Raw genomic sequence first — 17,915 nt, 5'->3', positions numbered from 1 at the left:
CTGAGACACACAATCAGGGATAGACGATGGGCACAACTGTGCAATGGTCTGCTGGTAAATCACTAACAACAGGCTCTCTAGGGAAAAGACACTTTGATTCATCCAGTTTCTGTGGATGAATACACTTTCAAGCTACCAGCCAGAGGTTACTGAAAGTGACTCTGGGAAGAGAGGCACATAATTAGCGGTCAGGAGCCCATCTGAAGGTCTGGTACACTGACTACAGGCGAGGATGAGGTCTCCCAGGCAGAGCAGGACCGAGACCAGAACCTTCAGGGGCAGGCTGAAAAACAGAAGCTCCTACAAGGCACAGCTGTCAGGAAAACCAAGAAGGAATGGGCACTTCAAGACCAAGCCCAGTCTGGACCCTGCCAAGCTCTCCAGAATCAGTTTCCATCATTCATTCATTCTTTCAACAATCTCCTCCCAGACTGTGAGCTATTTGAGGGCAGAGACTTTATTTAAGTTAGCGGTGTCCTCTAGGGTAGAGCACATAGTAGGCATTCAGCAAATAATTCCACTAATTTCTTGAAGATTTATGTCCACCACTTGCATAAGGCAACACAAAAGTAATTGGATATATATCTTAAAAGAAGACATTTTGGCTCAAGGTAAATCTTCCCAGTGAGGGTTGAGGTAGACACTTCTTGCTGTGTCATTCCTGCACCATTCCCGTTCTCCTGGCAACTGTTACCCTACATCCCAGTTGCGAGGTTCTAAGGCAGTCCCTCTTCTCTATGTGCATCTACCGATTCGTCCAGTTATGGGCACCGGACCCAGCTGGGATTTTCAGAATCAGAATTTGGGAGAGTCCCTCTCAAGTGGCAGGAGCGGTGGGAGAAGGGCTGGCACAGGTGTTAGCCTCTGTGGAGGAGCAGCAGTGAGAATACCAGCAGGGATTCCCTGGTTCGTCACTGTTAGGTCTGGCTGTATCCCTAGCCTGTTCCATTCCACAGCCCCACATTCTCCAATAAGTTTCTCTTTACCTAAGCAGGAGCTAAGTTTCTGTACTCAGCAACCAAGAGTCCTGATAAATACCCGGGAACTCACCAAATATACACAGTATAATGTCATCTGTGCGAAAAGCTAACGTAGTTTTCGCTACTGAAAGTTATTCATGCAGTTTAAGTGACCAACGTGAAAGGGGTTTAAGAGGGTATTTCTGTCACAGGTGGAAGCCCTAAAATAACAGCAACAGTAGCAGCTACCTCCATGTGAGTGCTTGCTCCGTGCCAGGCGTGTGCGGTAGCTACGGTAGGTCCTCGGGTTATGTCGGAGATCCGTTCCTAGGGTGCGACGTAATGCGATTTTCGTAAGTTGGAACCCACCTACATATAAGCACCTACATCATTCACATGGAGCACATACACAGCAGTATGCAATGAAGTGAAACAGTAAAAAAAATTTAAAAGATAACAATTCCTGACCTTTACTTGTGGTAAATAAATAAAAAACATAAAGCACATATGTACATACGTCAAAATGACGGAACTTTTTTTTTTATAAATAAATGGGAGATGGCAACGTAACCACGAAAGAAACGACGTACTTCTAGTCTGACGTAACCCAAGGACTGCCTGTACTAGTAAGTGGGGAAGCTGGGTTGGATCCAGATTTATCAAGACTTGAAGTTCTTTATTACTAAGTTAGAGGCTTTCAAACTTTTTGGTCTCGGGATCCTTTTATGATCTTACAAATTGAAGACCTTAAAGAATTTTTGTTTGTATGGGTTATATCTATAGTTACCATAATGGAAATCAAAATCGAGAAATTTAAAAGATTTATAAAAAACAAAACCCCATCACATTTAACATAATAAATATTTTTATTACAAGTAACTATTTTTAAAGACAAAAAAATTAGATGAGTGGCACCGTTTTACATTTTTGCAGATCTCTCTATATCTGACTTAATAAAAGACAGCTGCATCCTCATGTCTACTTCTTCATTCAATACGTTGTTTTGGTTGAATTATATAAAGAAAAGCTACCCTCATGCAGACAGGCAGTTGGAAAAGAAACTTCATGAACCTCCTCAATGCCTTCTGGAGGCATTTCAGATGCCTCCAGAAGTCCTCTGGACCAGTGGTCGCCAACCTTCCAGATCTCCGTGGACCACTGGTTGGCGACCACTGCTCTGGACCACACTTTGAGAACCACCGCAATAACTAGTCTGCTTCTCAGGTAAAGAGTCTATACACAGACATTGAATATTATAACTGGCAAGTCCACAGGGCCAACGCATTTCAAACAAGTTTCCAAAAGTGGTGGTGGTGAAGGAAACTTAAGTTATCTTCTTAATTCAATTTTAGTGAATTGAATTTTTAACTTGGGTTCATGTATTATTCTTTTGCCAGCCAAGATGACCTATTAGATTTTTTTCAAGTTTACTTTTCTAAACCAAGAGGAGAAAGCAGTATGTCATACACAGAGCAAACATTTGTATAGTGTTTTACAGTTTACAAAGTCTCTGTCTGTGCCCACATGATGCCAGTGAGTCCTCAGAAGCCACTTTATAGAGGAGGAAAGCTGGGAGCAGAGGCGACGTGCCCAAGATTGCCATCAGTAACCAGGATGTGGACAGAAGCCTTGTGACCGAGTGATGTGCGCGCAGGACACCTCTGCTCTGGCTCTAACGCACAAACGTCTCACTTTCACAAGCTGGCTGTCCAACCGAGAAGAGGGGACCCTACATTTACGTTCACTTTTTTCACATACACAAGAGACAGCATCTATTATAGAATCCAACTGGATTTTATTTGACACGGAACACAATAGGACTGCAGGAATAGCAAACTGAAAAGACAAAGCAGAAAAGACCCAGTTCTATCTAACTTACAATTAAGTAACAGGAGGGCAAGTCATTAAATGAATAACAAAACAGTTGAGCTTGATGGAGAATATTCTTTTTCTAGTGCCCATACCTGAAAGACAAAGTAAATTATTTTATTAATTCCTCAGTAATTTGCTGAGACTATAAGACCTGTTTAAACATATGAGCAAATGGGATGGAAACTTTGAAGAGATGTAAGTGTGCTCCCAAACTGGGTTATGCCACTGGTCTCTTGTCCCTTTCATCTTATCATCCTTTGTAGTATTTTACCTACCACCTCCCACCCGTTAGTGAAGGTCCCTCCCTGGGACTCAGTCATGCCCACCTTCCTCTCCTCCTAGTTACCAGCGAGGTGTTGGGCAGTATGAGGGAGGTGAGAAGAAGTTAGAACTGGTGGTTGTGAAAGGGAACTCGACCTGCTGGCTCAAGTCAGTGGCTCAGACAGTTTGAGCTCTTTACCTCCCTTTACCCATGGCAGCCTTTTGTACACCTCCACTTCAGTACTCAGGCAAGTCTGGGGTAAGGCAAGTACGAGAATAGTAACAGGGCAGTCTTCATTTTCAAAATCTACCACCAGGGGCCATTACAGCTATGATTGTATTCAGCATCAGAAAGAGGGGAAAAAACACACACACAAAACCCCACTACAGAATGTGGAAAACTAAGCATGAATTTCAAGCAGTTTCTGATTTCCCCTGAAGCCCAAATTTGGCTCTAATCAGATTATAAAAGTAAACAAGGTCAGGAAATTTCTTCACATATAAGTGGATTTCTTGAACACAAACTCTTCATTATCTTATTTAATCTTTTGTCCTGGTTCTTTTTGGGCAGTTAGCCACTGATTAAAATATTTCATTATATGGATGAAAGCCAGGGTACTGGAACTCCAGATCACTGCTTCGATCATCCTGAAAGGCTAGTAGATCCTTAAAGGCTCGTTTCATAAGAAATCAACTTGAATACTGTCTAAAAAAAAGTTGTGCCCAACTCCACACAGGGTAAAGCTGTAGTGTTTGTTAGTGGGCTGGAGAAGAACCCAGAAGTTGCCTATCAGATTGAAGAATGCTGTAACTTGTTCCTTATGAAATTATTTTCCAAATGCACTGAAAACCACTGCCTGGCCCTGATTGGTATGCTCAGTAATTAGAGCATTGGCTTGTGAACCAAAGGGTCACAGGTTTGATTCCCAGTCAAGGGCATGTACCTGGGTTGCTGGTTCCCTCCCTGGCCCTGGTCAGGGTGCATATAGGATGCAACCAATGGATGTGTCTCTCTCCCATCTCGCCACCTCTCCTGCCCCCCACCTCCCTCCAACCTCTCTCAATGGAAAAAATAACCTCAGGTGAGGATTAACAAAAAAGAAAAAAAAAAAAGAAATAAAACTACTCCCTGGCAAAGTCACTGGCTGGATATAGTGAGTGTCAAAGGCCCACATATGGAATTCTTCACACTCCCCAGTGCTTGGGCTCAGCCCTTGGCATATGTAATGGGCAACACAAACAGTTTTGGTCCAAAACAGAATCCTGAGCCTGCTCTAGGGAAGAGCAAGTCACAAAGGCCTCTTAAGAACTCAGAAAAGTGCTTCTGCCTGGACATGTATTACTGTCGTGGTTCCATTCAGAACGCAAGCTCCCCCAAGAACAGGGAAGGACTGTCTCAGACATCTGTATATCTTACATATTACATAGCATGCACTTTGTTGAATAGAGAATAATATGAGCTAGATACTGAGTTTCTTAAAAATGAACATGCAGCCAAAACCCGGTTTGGCTCGGTGGATAGAGCGTCGGCCTGCGGACTGAAGGGTCCCGGGCTCGATTCCGGTCAAGGGCATGTACCTGGGTTGCGGGCACATCCCCAGTAGGAGATATGCAGGAGGCAGCTGATCAATGTTTCTCTCTCATCGATGTTTCTAACTCTCTATCTTTCTCCCTTCCTCTCTGTAAAAAATCAATAAAATACATTAAAAAAAAAAAATGAACATGCATATAATATGACTTCCAAAACTCTTTACCTAAGTAAATAACCCAGTCTAAAAGCAAAATAACTGTACCAATCAGGGATTTCTAAACACGTAACAAACTAAAGAATCTTATACTTTTGTTTTTAAAAATAATCATAGTCTATTAATCAAAACTCATATTGAAATAAAAATCCCCCTTCTCATAAAAATTTTAAAAATGCAACTAAATACTAATTTTCAACTATCAGAGTAGCTAAGATGGAAAATGAGTCTCCCACCATAGTCTTTTAATCTCACTCCTGGAGATCACCAGCAAGAGCTTCTTAGCTTCCATGATTATCTCCGTATCTGAACTTGCATGTATAGGGGTGTACATGCACTGTTTGGAGGGAGTGTACATTAGCACATATTCTGAAAGGAAAATCTGACACTATCAAAAATGCAAGTGTATATTCTCCTTCCTCAGAAATACCTCTTTTAGGAATTACTGTTTCAGATATATACTACTCACATATATATACAAAGATTCATGTATAAGGATGTTCATCACTACCCATTATTTTTTATAGTGAAAAACTGGAAACCTAAATGTCTATCAACAGGAATGAAATAAATTACAGTACATCTACACAAAAACATACTCTGCAACCATTTGAAAGGAGGTAGTTTGACATGTGTGGATATGAAAAATCTCCAAAATGAAATGAAAAAGCAAGGTAAATTGCTATATTAGGGGCTCATATCTATGCTAAGGAAAAAAAATTATATATGTATACCCACCCATATACAACATAACAAGTACATATATGTATAATCAGGAAAGCTAATAAGCCCTTGCTGATGGTTACCTCCATCACGATGTGATTTTGAAAATACTTAATAGTTTTCAGATCCTATGAAATTCTCTACTTTCATAGACCCAAGACAGTTGGGAAACTCTAGGCTGCCAACTTCTTTTTATTTTATTTTTTTAGGCTGCAAACTTCTAATGTTGGCCACACCTCTGTGGATTTTCCATACAGATGAGTACCTTAATTAACCAAAAGCCATGTTCCATGGCTCCATGTTTTAGGACTATGCAGCCTTCAGCCTGAGGTGAGACAAAGAACAGCACTGACCACAGAGCCCAGGCTTACAACATCGAAACAGCCAGAGACACCTACTTTTGGAATTCCCACTCTCTGTTGTCCAGCGGACACACCTGCCGTGTTTTGAGCCAGCGAGAGATGCAGTGGAAGTGAAAAGCATGCTGGAAGAAAAGATACATTTTATTAAAAATAACTGTGTAGGCTCAACCATCTACTCACAATATGTCTCAAATGCAGTGGGTAGTTTACACACGGGGCTGGAGAAGAACAATGGGAGACAAAAACAGTGAGAGGCAAAGGTCACAACTCATACTCTTTGACTAGGAACGAGGACATTTCCAATGAAACATTTGCTAGAAATGTCATTACTACTAAAGGAGGAAACTATTTAGGAAGAAGTGCATGTTCTAGCAGTGAGTGCTCTCCCTTTCTCTTAAGGGAAGATACGGTGGCTCCCTAGTCCTACTCGGCCTATAAAGGATGCTCCTACACTCCTAGGACACATGCAGATGTCAAACCTCCCCATTCTTGGTCCCCAGCTGTACTCCCCTCTCCTTGGAGAATAAGAACCCCAGGAGAAGAGCCTTCTCAGCCCCTGGTAGTGCCCTGCCACTGCCACCCATCCAGAGCTGAGACGGGTACTTCCCCAACCTCCCACACCCAGCTCAACTCTGTTAGCAGAACCTGATTTCCAGACTTGTTCACAAACACCGTGCTATTACAAGACCTCAGGACTCAACACGCCTTTAATGGGCAAGGGGTTTTGTCTTATAAGGGAATGACGTAAAAAAATAGGGTAAAAGGAAGTATTCTGCTGGGCAAACTTCCCATAAGCAGCTGAAAGAGCATCAAAGGACTTATTTCACGATCAAGATAGGAAGTAAAAAGGCAAGAATACCAAGAATACTGGTAACTGACAGGGAGCTAGGAGTTAGCTTTCAGATTGGGGGAAAGGACAGCCTGTGTGCCTGGCACCTTTAATGACCTGCAGGTGCTAATCACAACACCTCTGCAAGGGCCATGTATGCCCTCCCCTGCTCATATGGGCAGAGTGTTAAGATAGAAGTGGCAAGTGTTCCTCCTCATCTAGTCTGTGATGGGTCAGCTGAGGTGGGGACAGGGGAGAAATGCTGACACAAAACAATGAAAGCGTTTGCAGGCTTCGATTCCTAACAGTCTTGAAACCTGGTCAGTTATGTCTCCCATAACATGCATGGAACTTAAAAGAAGAATCACAATATAGATTATTACCTTGTGAACTGTCTTCTGACAAAGACAAAATCAGAATTCCATAATTAAGAGTGGAATCCATAGCTAGTACTCTATGGATATTCAACAGGACAAATATTCTCCCAGAGTGACAACTTTTAGAAGATCCCTTTCCTGTTGACTCTCGTACAACCCATTATGGACAAAACAACAACAACACACCCCACAAAACTTATAGAAGGCAGAAAGCTGAGGCATTTTCCTCAATCATGGGGACAGACTCACCGAAGGTATCCAAGACACCCTTCCCCCTCGCCCCCCCACTCTCCCAGTAGGTACTCTGCAGCAGCCCAGGGTCCTTGTATGCCCCAATCACCTCAGAAAATGAGGGAAAGAGGGATGCAAATGAGGCTACATGGCAGGTGACAGTAACCCTGAACCTGCCTGACCCCAACTTTCTTCCTGTTAATAATCTAAGATATAATATGGAAATGTTGAGCAGTCTCAGAGTACACTGACCCGTCTTCAATTTACTGCAGATGTTAACATATTCCATCACTGAGCATTACAGCAACTCTAGCTAGCAAGCATGACGGGTATTATCGTCTCCATTTTATAGACAGGAAACTGAAACCCAGATAAGTTAAGTGACCTGCCTATTTCACGGAGCTGGTTTTAGTAAAAGACCCAGAACTAGAACCCATGACTAGGCCAAAGGTTTCTGCCACGCCATGCTGGCTCCTCTTTATGGCAGGCTGAGTAAGTCTCTCCTTAGCCAAATTTACGGGAAGCGCACTCTTTTCCTTCGACCACAGAGTAACCTGGTTCTTAGTATCTGCCTGAATGCCAGGGAGCAAAGAGCTCTATATATTTTATTTCTTTATCCCCAAAGGCAGCAAACGCTGTCCCTTAGCCAATACAGGCTCCCGTGACACTGCCCAGAGGCCCTGACAGAACTAAGAGGATATCCACAAGCTGCACGTGAGCCTCGAGCACTGATAGCTGCTATCTCTGCAGTAAACACCACTGCTCCCAATTCGCACTTCGTATTTAGCAAACACTTATGCTTACCATGTGTCAGGAGGTGTTCTAAGCACTTTGAATATAAAATCATTTCATTCTGATTAAACTCTATGCAGTCTACTGTTAGCCCTATTTACATGAGGGAACCTAGGCCGAGATGTCAAATACCTGCCCAGGGTCACTTAGTAAGTTAAGTCACAACAACAGGGAATGGTGGTCTGACTCCAAGCCTCTGAGGTCTGTGCCATGCAGGGGGCTGTGGGTCCTCTGGACCCTCGGCACAGGAGGTCCAGACAGAACAATTTTAGCTCATCTGACTGGGACTGTATGGCTGTAAATGGATTTTAACACACGCTAGAAATAACATGTTTGATGCATGTTATCCTTCACAGCTGTCACGTCCTGGAAGGCCGTACATTCAGTCCAACGATGCTGCACCAAACATTTCTGGCATGAGCCATGTTTAAAAAGGGACACCCCCCAAAAATCTGAATATAGTACATTTGTCACACTTAAAATGCATGCAAGCATGCGCGCACACACAAGCACTCAATTTATTCATCCAACTTAGTTCCACAGGACACCTACCCTTAAAAAAAATCTGTTTAGAAGGTAAAGAGTTCCACTAACAGGAGAATATTCCAAACCCTGTGCCATAGGCTCTTGAAAGCAGTTCCCAAAGATGAATCTCCAAAATGTAGATAACAAAAGTGGGCCCACCCTGTAATTAAGACAAACTAGTGCCCCTATAATAACTAATAATTCTTATCCTGTAACAGGTGAATAGCACAAAAGTTTAATCTTTTAAACTATGTGTATAGCTTTTGGGAGAAAGTTGGGCTAGTCATTTTTTTTTTTCTAGTTATTTTCAAGACTGGCAAAGCAGGGGAAGTGGTAATACATTTACAAGCCATGCTGACAGGAAAAGATGTTTCCTTACGTTACAGACTCCCCACGCAACGGTGCACTCTTCAGAAGTGGCAGATGCCTGGTTCGCCTGACATTCTATGCCTGTGGGAACAAGAGCAACAAGATCACAGGCCGCAGGAGCAACAACCTTTTAATCTACAGCAGTCCTACCTGTACAATCACACAATGACATGCTTGGAGCGGGGTGCAGGGAGCGGTGGAGTAAAACTGAACACAATCTTCAGTGATTAATTAGGCTTGTTTTTTTAATGAATGTGAAAAGGGGTGAAGAACAGATAAGGCAGAGATGTGACTTAACAGTATGCTTTGCAATGATTTCCTACCCTCGTTCAAGAACAGAGTTATGAAGGAAAAGGTACTTTTTAATTCTGAACATAACCTGACTTGTCCAAATGAAAGCGATTCCTCCTAATTTGGTAAATCTCGTAAACTCAAAGTCACCTCATAACTCTTCCTGTTCTGATAACTGGTATCTTTTCCCTATTCTTGACAAATGCTTCCTTGTAGGCCCTCAGAACACCCAGGCTTACCCACGTGAAGCTCCGAAGCCTAAAGGAGTCAGGCAGACACACGTGAACTGGGACAGAAGTGATAAAAGGGGGTGAAGAGACCTGCAGCAAACTGTACCCACTCTGCATGAAGACGTCAAATCTTAAGTCTTTAAAACACTGTCAACAAAGCAAATCTGGCCGAAACCGGTTTGGCTCAGTGGATAGAGCATCGGCCTGAGGACTGAAAGGTCCCGGGTTCGATTCCAGTCGAGGGCATGTGCCTGGGTTGCGGGCACATCCCCAGTGGGAGATGTGCAGGAGGCGGCTGATCGATGTTTCTCTCCCATCGATGTTTCTAGCTCTCTATCTCTCTCCCTTCCTCTCTGTAAAAAATCAATAAAATATATTTTAAAAAAAACAAAGCAAATCTGTTCTGCCAGTGTGTTAGTGATGTGGAGCCTGCCACTCAGAGATGCTTATGGCAAGAACAGGAATAGTCAACCAAAAGCAGACAGACAAGCAACATGTAAAGGCTTCCTATCACACCCCTGGCAATGGCAGAAGCTTATTTCATGTGATATACAAAGCTTGGGAATTTTTAAACTTCAATAAAAGCTAAGGAAGAAATAGCTTCATCTTGGCAGTGAACAGATGCCACACTTTCAAAACACTGATGAAGCTGTGGTTTTAGGAAGAGACTAACTTCTATGGACAAAGGCTGGGTCTAAGCCTCTCTGGATGCCTTCTTCATCTGGAACTAGATTACCTAAGGTATGGAGGAAAAACACCCAGTAGATTGTATATTTAATCCACTCTGTAAGCCACCAAAAAAATGGGGCAATATAAAATAAATATAGGCATGTAGTATCAATTTGGACTCAAAAAAGGAAGTCTTCAGACAAAGAATGCTTTGCAGGAGAGTCCAACTGGGGCACAGCCATACTCACTCTTATTTATTTAAAGCTATGTATATACGTGGTCATTTAATGCCAGACCAGAATATATTATAAAATGGCCATTGCTAAACCAAGAATCTTATTCTCATCTTTAACAAAATGTCTTTTTCAAGAATCATATTCCAGCCCTAGCAGGGTTGGCTCAGTGGATAGAGTGTCGGCCTGTGGACTGAAGGGTCCCAGGTTCAATTCTAGTCAAAGGCACATGCCCAGGCTGCGGGCTCGATCCCCAGTAGGGGACGTGCAGGTGGCAGCCGACCATTGATGTTTCTATCTCTCTCTCCCTTCCTCTCAAAAAAAAAAAAGAAAAGAATTATATCCCATTTATTTTTGAAAGGAAGACAAGTCCAGTTGTGGCAATCAGATTCCTGTAGTGACTGTATTAAAGAAAAGGGTATGTTTCTTAAGGATACAAATTTGATCTAAGTCATGGTTTTATTCTGGTGCCTAGGCGAAAGGTCCAGGATATAATTATTTATTGAATGACTAAAAGATACAACTTGAAAATACTACTTTCATAATTTTTTGTTTAGGAGTTCAGTTCTATTTTTTCATTTGACATTTAAAATTTATGATGAAGCAGGTGTCTAACTGAAGCCTACATTGATCCCTTAAGTCAGGGGTCCTCAAACGTTTTAAACAGGGGACCAGTTCACTGTCCCTCAGACCGTTGGAGGGCCAGACTACAGTTTAAAAAAAAACTATGAACAAATTCTTATGCACACTGCACATATCTTATTTTGAAGTAAAAAAACAAAATGGGAACAAATACAATATTTGTATTTGCATGTGGCCCGCGGGCCGTAGTTTTAGAACCCCTGCCTTAAGTGGTCAACTCTAAGAGAAGACAGAGTATCAATGGCCTTTGTCATCTTTCCAAGAAGTGCATTCTCTTCCACCCAGACAGACACACAACTTAAATATAGAGGTAAAAAGTAATAAATAATAAATAAATAAATAAATAAATGTTATATAAAATCATGAACTATTTACAGAAGAGAGCCCCCTCGAAAGTAAAATTTCCTTGGGCATAACTCCTTATGAAAATGCATAGCCAAGAAATTGGCATGTAATCAAACACCCCACCCAAACACATTAAAAAATGTGCGTGTGTTTTCCTGTGATGAGATCCTTCTATCTATATTAAACATCATGGTAGCTGCTGATCTGCTTTGACTGCTGTGTGAAAAGGCGAACAGGGTCAAAACTCAAAGGAACCAATGGCAATAAGCTACCAACACCTGCTATGATAGCTTTCCAACGCAAAATATTTGATTTGTGCTTTCCAAATTGCAATGATCACAAACTATTCCCCAATTCTGTGTTTTTGTTATTCAACTAGAGGCCCAGTGCATGGGGTCCCTCAGCCTCGCCCACGCCCTCTCTCAATCTGGGACCCCTTGGGGGATGTTGGACTGCCGGTTTCGGCCCCATCCAAGGAATGCAGTAGTGCGCAAAGCAGCAAGCAGCCAGGGCGGAGCCCGAGCCCAGGCTGGGTGCCGCACCGCTCCGCTCATCCGGGCCCCACCTGCCACTGCCGCTCAGTAAGCTTGCTGAGCAGCGCTCCTGCTGTGGGAGTGCACTGACCACCAGGGGGCAGCTCCTGTGTTGAGCATCTGCCCCCTGGTGGTCAGTGAGCGTCATAGTGACCGATCAACCGGTGGTTCGGTCGCATAGGCTTTTACATATGTATAGATGAGCAAATATTTAGTGAGAACCTATAATGTACTGGACACTATGCTAAATCCTGGGAATAAAGCAGTAAATAACATGGACATGAGAGGGGACCAATTTAAATTAAATGGTTGCTACAAAGGAAACTATACGATGTCTTAGGAATAGTTAACAGAACTGTCATAGCCTGTGTTTGTGTGTATATAAGTATGATCAGTGAAAACATCTTAGAGCAAGTTCAAGGTGAGATCTGAAGACCAATTATAGGATAATTCTGCATTACTCAATGAAGTAGCCATTAGATACATGTGGCTATTGAGCATTTGATATTGGCTAGTCTGAATTAAGATTAGACTAAATGTAAGTGTAAAATACACTTCAAAGGCTTAGTACAAAAAGAGAATGTAAAGCTCTAGCTGGTTTGGCTCAGTGGATAGAGCGTCAGCCTATGGACTGAAGGGCCCCAGGTTCGATTTTGGTCAAGGGCACATGACTGGGTTGCGGGCTCGATCCCCAGTGTGGGGTGTGCAGGAGGCAGCCAATCAATGATTCCCTCTCATCATTGATGTTTCTATCTCTCTCCCTCTCCCTTCCTCTCTGAAATCAATAAAAATATATTTAAAAAAAGAGAGAGAGAGGCCCTAACCGGTTTGGCTCAGTGGATAGAGCGTCGGCCTGCGGACTCAAGGGTCCCAGGTTTGATTCCGGTCAAGAGCATGTACCTTGGTTGTGGGCACATCCCCAGTGAGGGGTGTGCAGGAGGCAGCTGATTGGTGTTTCTCTCTCATTGATGTTTCTAACTCTCTATCCCTCTCCCTTCTTCTCTGTAAAAAATCAATAAAATGTATTAAAAAAAAAAAAGAGAGAGAGAATGTAAAATATCTCACTTTAAAACACTGATTACATGTTGAAATCAAATTTGGATATAATAGGATAAATAAAATAAAAATAACCTGTTTCTTTTTATGCTCTTAATGTGGGTACTAGTAAAGCTTAGATTACATTTGTGCTTGCATTTGTGGCTCACATTTAGATTGGATAGTGGTGGGTTAGACCAAGGTAGGAGGGAGAAGAGGCAGAGAATATTCCAGGCAAAACAAACAGTATATGTAAGGGCTCTAAAAAAGACCACGGATACTTCAAGAATGGAAAGCCAGAGACACTACCACAGTGAGCAGGAGAGTGACTTAAGATGAAGTTGGAGAGAGAGGTAAGTGATTTAAAAAATAACTGCCTATAATTTCAGTTCTAGAAAGTTGAAATTTCTTTGTCCCATTTCTGATCTCAATAACAAACCATTTTAGTACCTGGATGAAAAAGTAATCTCAACTCTTTCTGGTGTGGTCAACATTCTGGCCCCTATTACTAAGTTAGTCCAACAATAGCTATAATCAAATCTGCCATGTGTGGTGGAATATGTGGAGATTTAAATAAAGTTTCTTTAGTGTAATTGTCTGTTTAGATGTTGGCAGTGATGTCCTCTTAACTGTGATTGGGGCTAAGACTGAAAATTCTTACTTCTTAGGCTTCTTTTATTTATATATCTTGCCCAGCACAAACTAGCTCTGATTGAATATTTTAGTTCCAAGTTTACTTTCACCTTTGCTTTTGAGTCTGTGTACAAGATGGAAAATATAGAGGACTCAACAGTGCCTCTGGGTCCACAATTCATTCTAAGTGTGGCCTTGTCATCTTTAGACTGAATAGATTTATTCTGAGATGGCTATGCCTCCAGAACATCATAAAAAACTACTCTATTTCAAACATACCGATGGGCTAGATGCAAAAGACCCCAAGTGCTCTGCCTATGCTTTATATTTCATTGTGAAGAATAAAATTGGTCACATCAGGATAGCCACAATCTCTGTAACCTTCTCAATTTCCTCCCATCCTCCTGCAATTACTTACAAAGGTCCATAATGTGGTTCCTGCAGATGGCACAGTTATCAACCACAATGTCCCAGGCCCAGAGGGCTACTGCGTTCCACTGCAAAGAGAAAGAGGGGGGAACAAAACACTCTCCTTGTAATGCACACACACACACTGTAGGATTTCATGCTACATAGCTTTGGCACATTCATTTAGTCTTATATTAGATATGTAGCAACGGCAAGCTACACATATACTCACCCATTCTCCAAATGGTTGAGTATATCAACATAGAAATTAATGAGTCACCATTTAATTTTACCTTTTTTCTACAGCTTAAAATAATTTTATCATTAAGCAAATCAGGAATAATTTTTAAGTGCCTGTTTCAGGTTTCATAAGCACAGAGGTGAATTACTGTGCAGTTGCGGAAGAGATCAATGTCTGCCTAAGTTAATATCTGCTCTTCCAGGCAGCTTTGGATGCAGTAGGGAGGTGAAAGCTAGGCACAGAATGAACTCAGATGCTGACGGGATCATAAAACGGGTCATCTGGGATAAGCTGGATAACTACCCAGTGTCAGTACGCAGAACAAGGTCATCACTTCCATCTTACAAGACTGCTTCGTAACAAACTCTAGAATTCACCAGAATTTGACTTAGCTCCTACCATCAAATAACGCGATGTTCTCAACTTTCCATACTCAGACTCTTATATTAGGGGAAATTCCCCAATAAGAGTTTATTTAAAATGGCATTAAAGTAACTCAACCTCCTGGCTTCTGCAATTATAAATATTCCCAAACTTCCTTTTTACCCACTAATTTGGGGCCACTTTCCAAACTGTCATCTCTTTCAATCCAGTTCTCAGTAACTTCTTCAGCACTTTTCACCCGGTAGCTTCAACTCGGAGGAAAAATATCCTACTTCTATTCTTCTTCAACATGGCTGCTGGCTGCCCCTGAGCACGCAGCGCCCGCAATGAAACGCCAAAAAGCAACGGGGGGGGGGGGGGGGAGCGGGGAATATTGTCTGCGTTTGGCCTAATGTTACAGGAATAACACCGTCCCTGTTTCAGAATCCTCATTTTGAACAGATTTATTTTATCTCGGGTAGGACTCGGCACTGTTCTCCCAATCTCTTAGCAAACCACCACCACTATAAGGCATTTCATGCAAAAGGACACGTTCCATATTTTTTGCTTTCCCACTTTTAGCAGGTCGTTCGAAACTATTACGCAAATCTCCCTAAAAGATACAATTTGAGCTCGCGTTTTCTTTTTAACAAATTCCACCAGGTTTGTTTTTTTTTTTTGGAGGATTCTGGATGTGATATGACCGTGGTGGCTGTTGTTACAAACCAACAGACCTCCCAAAAGCAAGAGTTACACTCAAGACACTCGGCGGGGCTCGGGACAGAGAAGGGGCTAATGGTATTGGACGCCGCGATTAGGCGAGGCCGGGAATGGGTCCCTCGGGTTGAGAGGGACCCCGAGTTTCAGAAAGGGGCGGGGCAGGGAAATCAGCCCGGCTCCTCGGAGGCCTCCAATGCGGTAGTACTTCAGGTTCCCGGCTTTCGCTGCACTGCCCCATCCTCCACCCTCCGCACCGCTCAGACTCCCCCTTCCACCCACCCCGCCCTCCCCCCAACACCACCAGCACCACTCCAGTGACAGCTCAGGCGCTTGGCTCCCTGAGCCCACTCAGCTCCGCATATCTCAATAAGCACCTTCGTGATTGGCCCCTCAGCCTCTAAGTGAAACCAATACTGACATTGACAGTGGGCCACAGTCATGCCGATCAACCCTAAGGCCCGCCCCCCAGCTTCCTTTCGTGGTACCCGGTCCTAGGAACGCCCTGAAATGAAGCCCTTTCCCCCGCGCCTCGGTCATCCTCGGGCCTGCCAGCCATATCCGCGCCTCTCTAGCTTCCCTGAGGAAGGCGCTGGCGAGACCCAACCTTTTTCACTTCAAAGCGCTTCTTGCCCGCGCCGCTGTTGGTGCCGCTCGGGGTATCCACATCCATCGCTGCCGCCATTTTGGAAACACACGGTCTGCCGTCCAGCCACTGCGCCTGCGCACCAGTGCACTGGCTCCTCCCCCCGCCCCGGCTCCTCCTCCTACACTCCACCCCTTACTGGCGCGCGGGGGGGGGGGGCGGAGCGCGTGGCCACGCCCCTTAAAGGCACAGGCGGAGGTTTGTCCCCCCCCCCCCCCCTCCTGCTTCGGCCGGGGAGGAGGCGGTGGCCCGAGCGGTGGGGCGAGGCCGGGCGGGGCCGGGCCGACGTGAGCGAGTGGGGTGGAAAAGCTCGTAAGGACTCGCTCTCGTCGCCCTCCCGCGGGAAGGCCCCGGCCACACGGCCTCAGCTGGGGCGGCGGCTGCTTCCTCCGCCTGGATCGCGACCTGCGGCCCCAGCCCCGCCCCGCCTCCTCGGCCACCCCGCCGCTCGCGTGCCGGCGGGTTTTCCTCCTCCTTCCGCGGGGAAAGGGGTGAGGGTAGGCGACCTCCCTCTTGCTGCCGAAACCCGAGTCCTCCCACGGGCCGTTCGCTAGTCGTGACCGGCTCCCGAGCCAGGCCCGAGGTGCTGCCTCCCTTGGGGGCTTGAGGCCGGGGGAGCCGGGGCCCTGGCAGCGTTTGGTTTCCTGGGTCCAATTCGGGAAATGCTCAGGGAGCTCCCCGACCGCCCTCCCGGGGGCAGACTGAGCCGCTTTCTCCAGCTCCGCCGCCACCTGCCCACGGGAAATAGCGAGGAGGGAGACGGGGAGCCATCGCCAACCCCTCTGCGCCCCAGAATGGCCTCTGGTTAAGGAACACGATGTGGACGCCCCGGAGCACACGTCTCCCGGACCCACTTGGTCACCTACGGGGTTCTTTCTCCCTCGATTCGACCCTCCTGCCGCGTCGTTGGCCGTAGTCATATCTTTAGTCTTGAATTGGTGTGACCACTCAGCTGTGGGTTCTTCCTGGACATTCCTTCCCAGCCCACACACCTGTACTTATGTCACCCTCGGACCAGGACCTCTGTGTGTGTCTCTAACCTTGCGGAGGTGTAACTCACATCGCTCCTAAATCTTGGATTGGCTTATTTGAAATCTCGTTATTTTCTCTCGGAAGAAAACCGGAGAGCAAGGGAGTGTGTTGACTCCATTGCTAAACCAGAATAACCGCAGTTTGTTTCCCGTCTTAGTCATGAACAGGTACAACGAATCCGTGAAAACATTACAGCCTCAACCAGGCTCGGAAGGGAAAGGAACCCTACAAGGTTCTTTTTATCTCAAGTTTTGTTAATGATTCCATGTTTAGCTTTCTGTCATCTATTGTGTCCTTATAGGCCCCTAGATGAAGACTAGAAACCTTGAGCAAATTAAGATATTGAAGGCATATTTATCCTTCATTCAACAAGCTCATTGAGTATGATCCAGGTCCTGATATAAAGAGAAGAGACACAGTGATTAAGGTGTCAAACTCCTAGTAAGAAAATGACATGTCAGTGAATAGATGCATCAGATAATCTCTGGATCCCTAAGCGCAATGAAGAAGACAAAACAAGGTCATGAGATTGAGGGAAGATGGAAGCAACATTAAATTGGGTGATGAGGTCTCTATGAGGAGCGACATTTAGGCACCCTAGGGATAGGGGAGTTCATTCTCAGGCAGAGGAATAAAAGTTCCAGCTCCTTAATGGACCTATACCAATGATGGCGAACCTCTTGAGCTCGGCGTGTCAGCATTTTGAAAAACCCTAACTTAACTCTGGTGCCGTGTCACATATAGAATTTTTTTGATATTTGCAACCATAGTAAAACAAAGATTTGTATTTTTGATATTTATTTTATATATTTAAATGCCATTTAACAAAGTAAAATCAACAAAAAAAATGAG

At 44.2% G+C, this 17,915-nt stretch overlaps 1 protein-coding gene across 1 annotated transcript; it reads right to left on the bottom strand.

Moving 5' to 3' along the window:
* Positions 1–1,801: 1,801 nt before the first annotated feature.
* RBX1 (ring-box 1) lies at positions 1,802–16,103 on the bottom strand. Its single transcript, XM_070411189.1, has 5 exons — positions 15,993–16,103; positions 14,075–14,153; positions 9,056–9,126; positions 5,959–6,044; positions 1,802–2,923 (listed from the first exon to the last, which is right to left on the bottom strand). Exons 1-5 carry the CDS (start codon positions 16,068–16,070, stop codon positions 2,911–2,913), a joined length of 327 nt encoding a protein of 108 aa, XP_070267290.1. The 5' UTR covers positions 16,071–16,103; the 3' UTR covers positions 1,802–2,910.
* Positions 16,104–17,915: the final 1,812 nt, after the last annotated feature.

The sequence above is a fragment of the Myotis yumanensis genome, unplaced genomic scaffold (assembly GCF_028538775.1).
Source record: "Myotis yumanensis isolate MYYU_CA2020_CCGP unplaced genomic scaffold, mMyoYum1.0.hap1 SCAF_3, whole genome shotgun sequence".
NCBI lineage: Eukaryota > Metazoa > Chordata > Mammalia > Chiroptera > Vespertilionidae > Myotis > Myotis yumanensis.
This window is presented reverse-complemented; position numbering and strand designations above follow the sequence as displayed.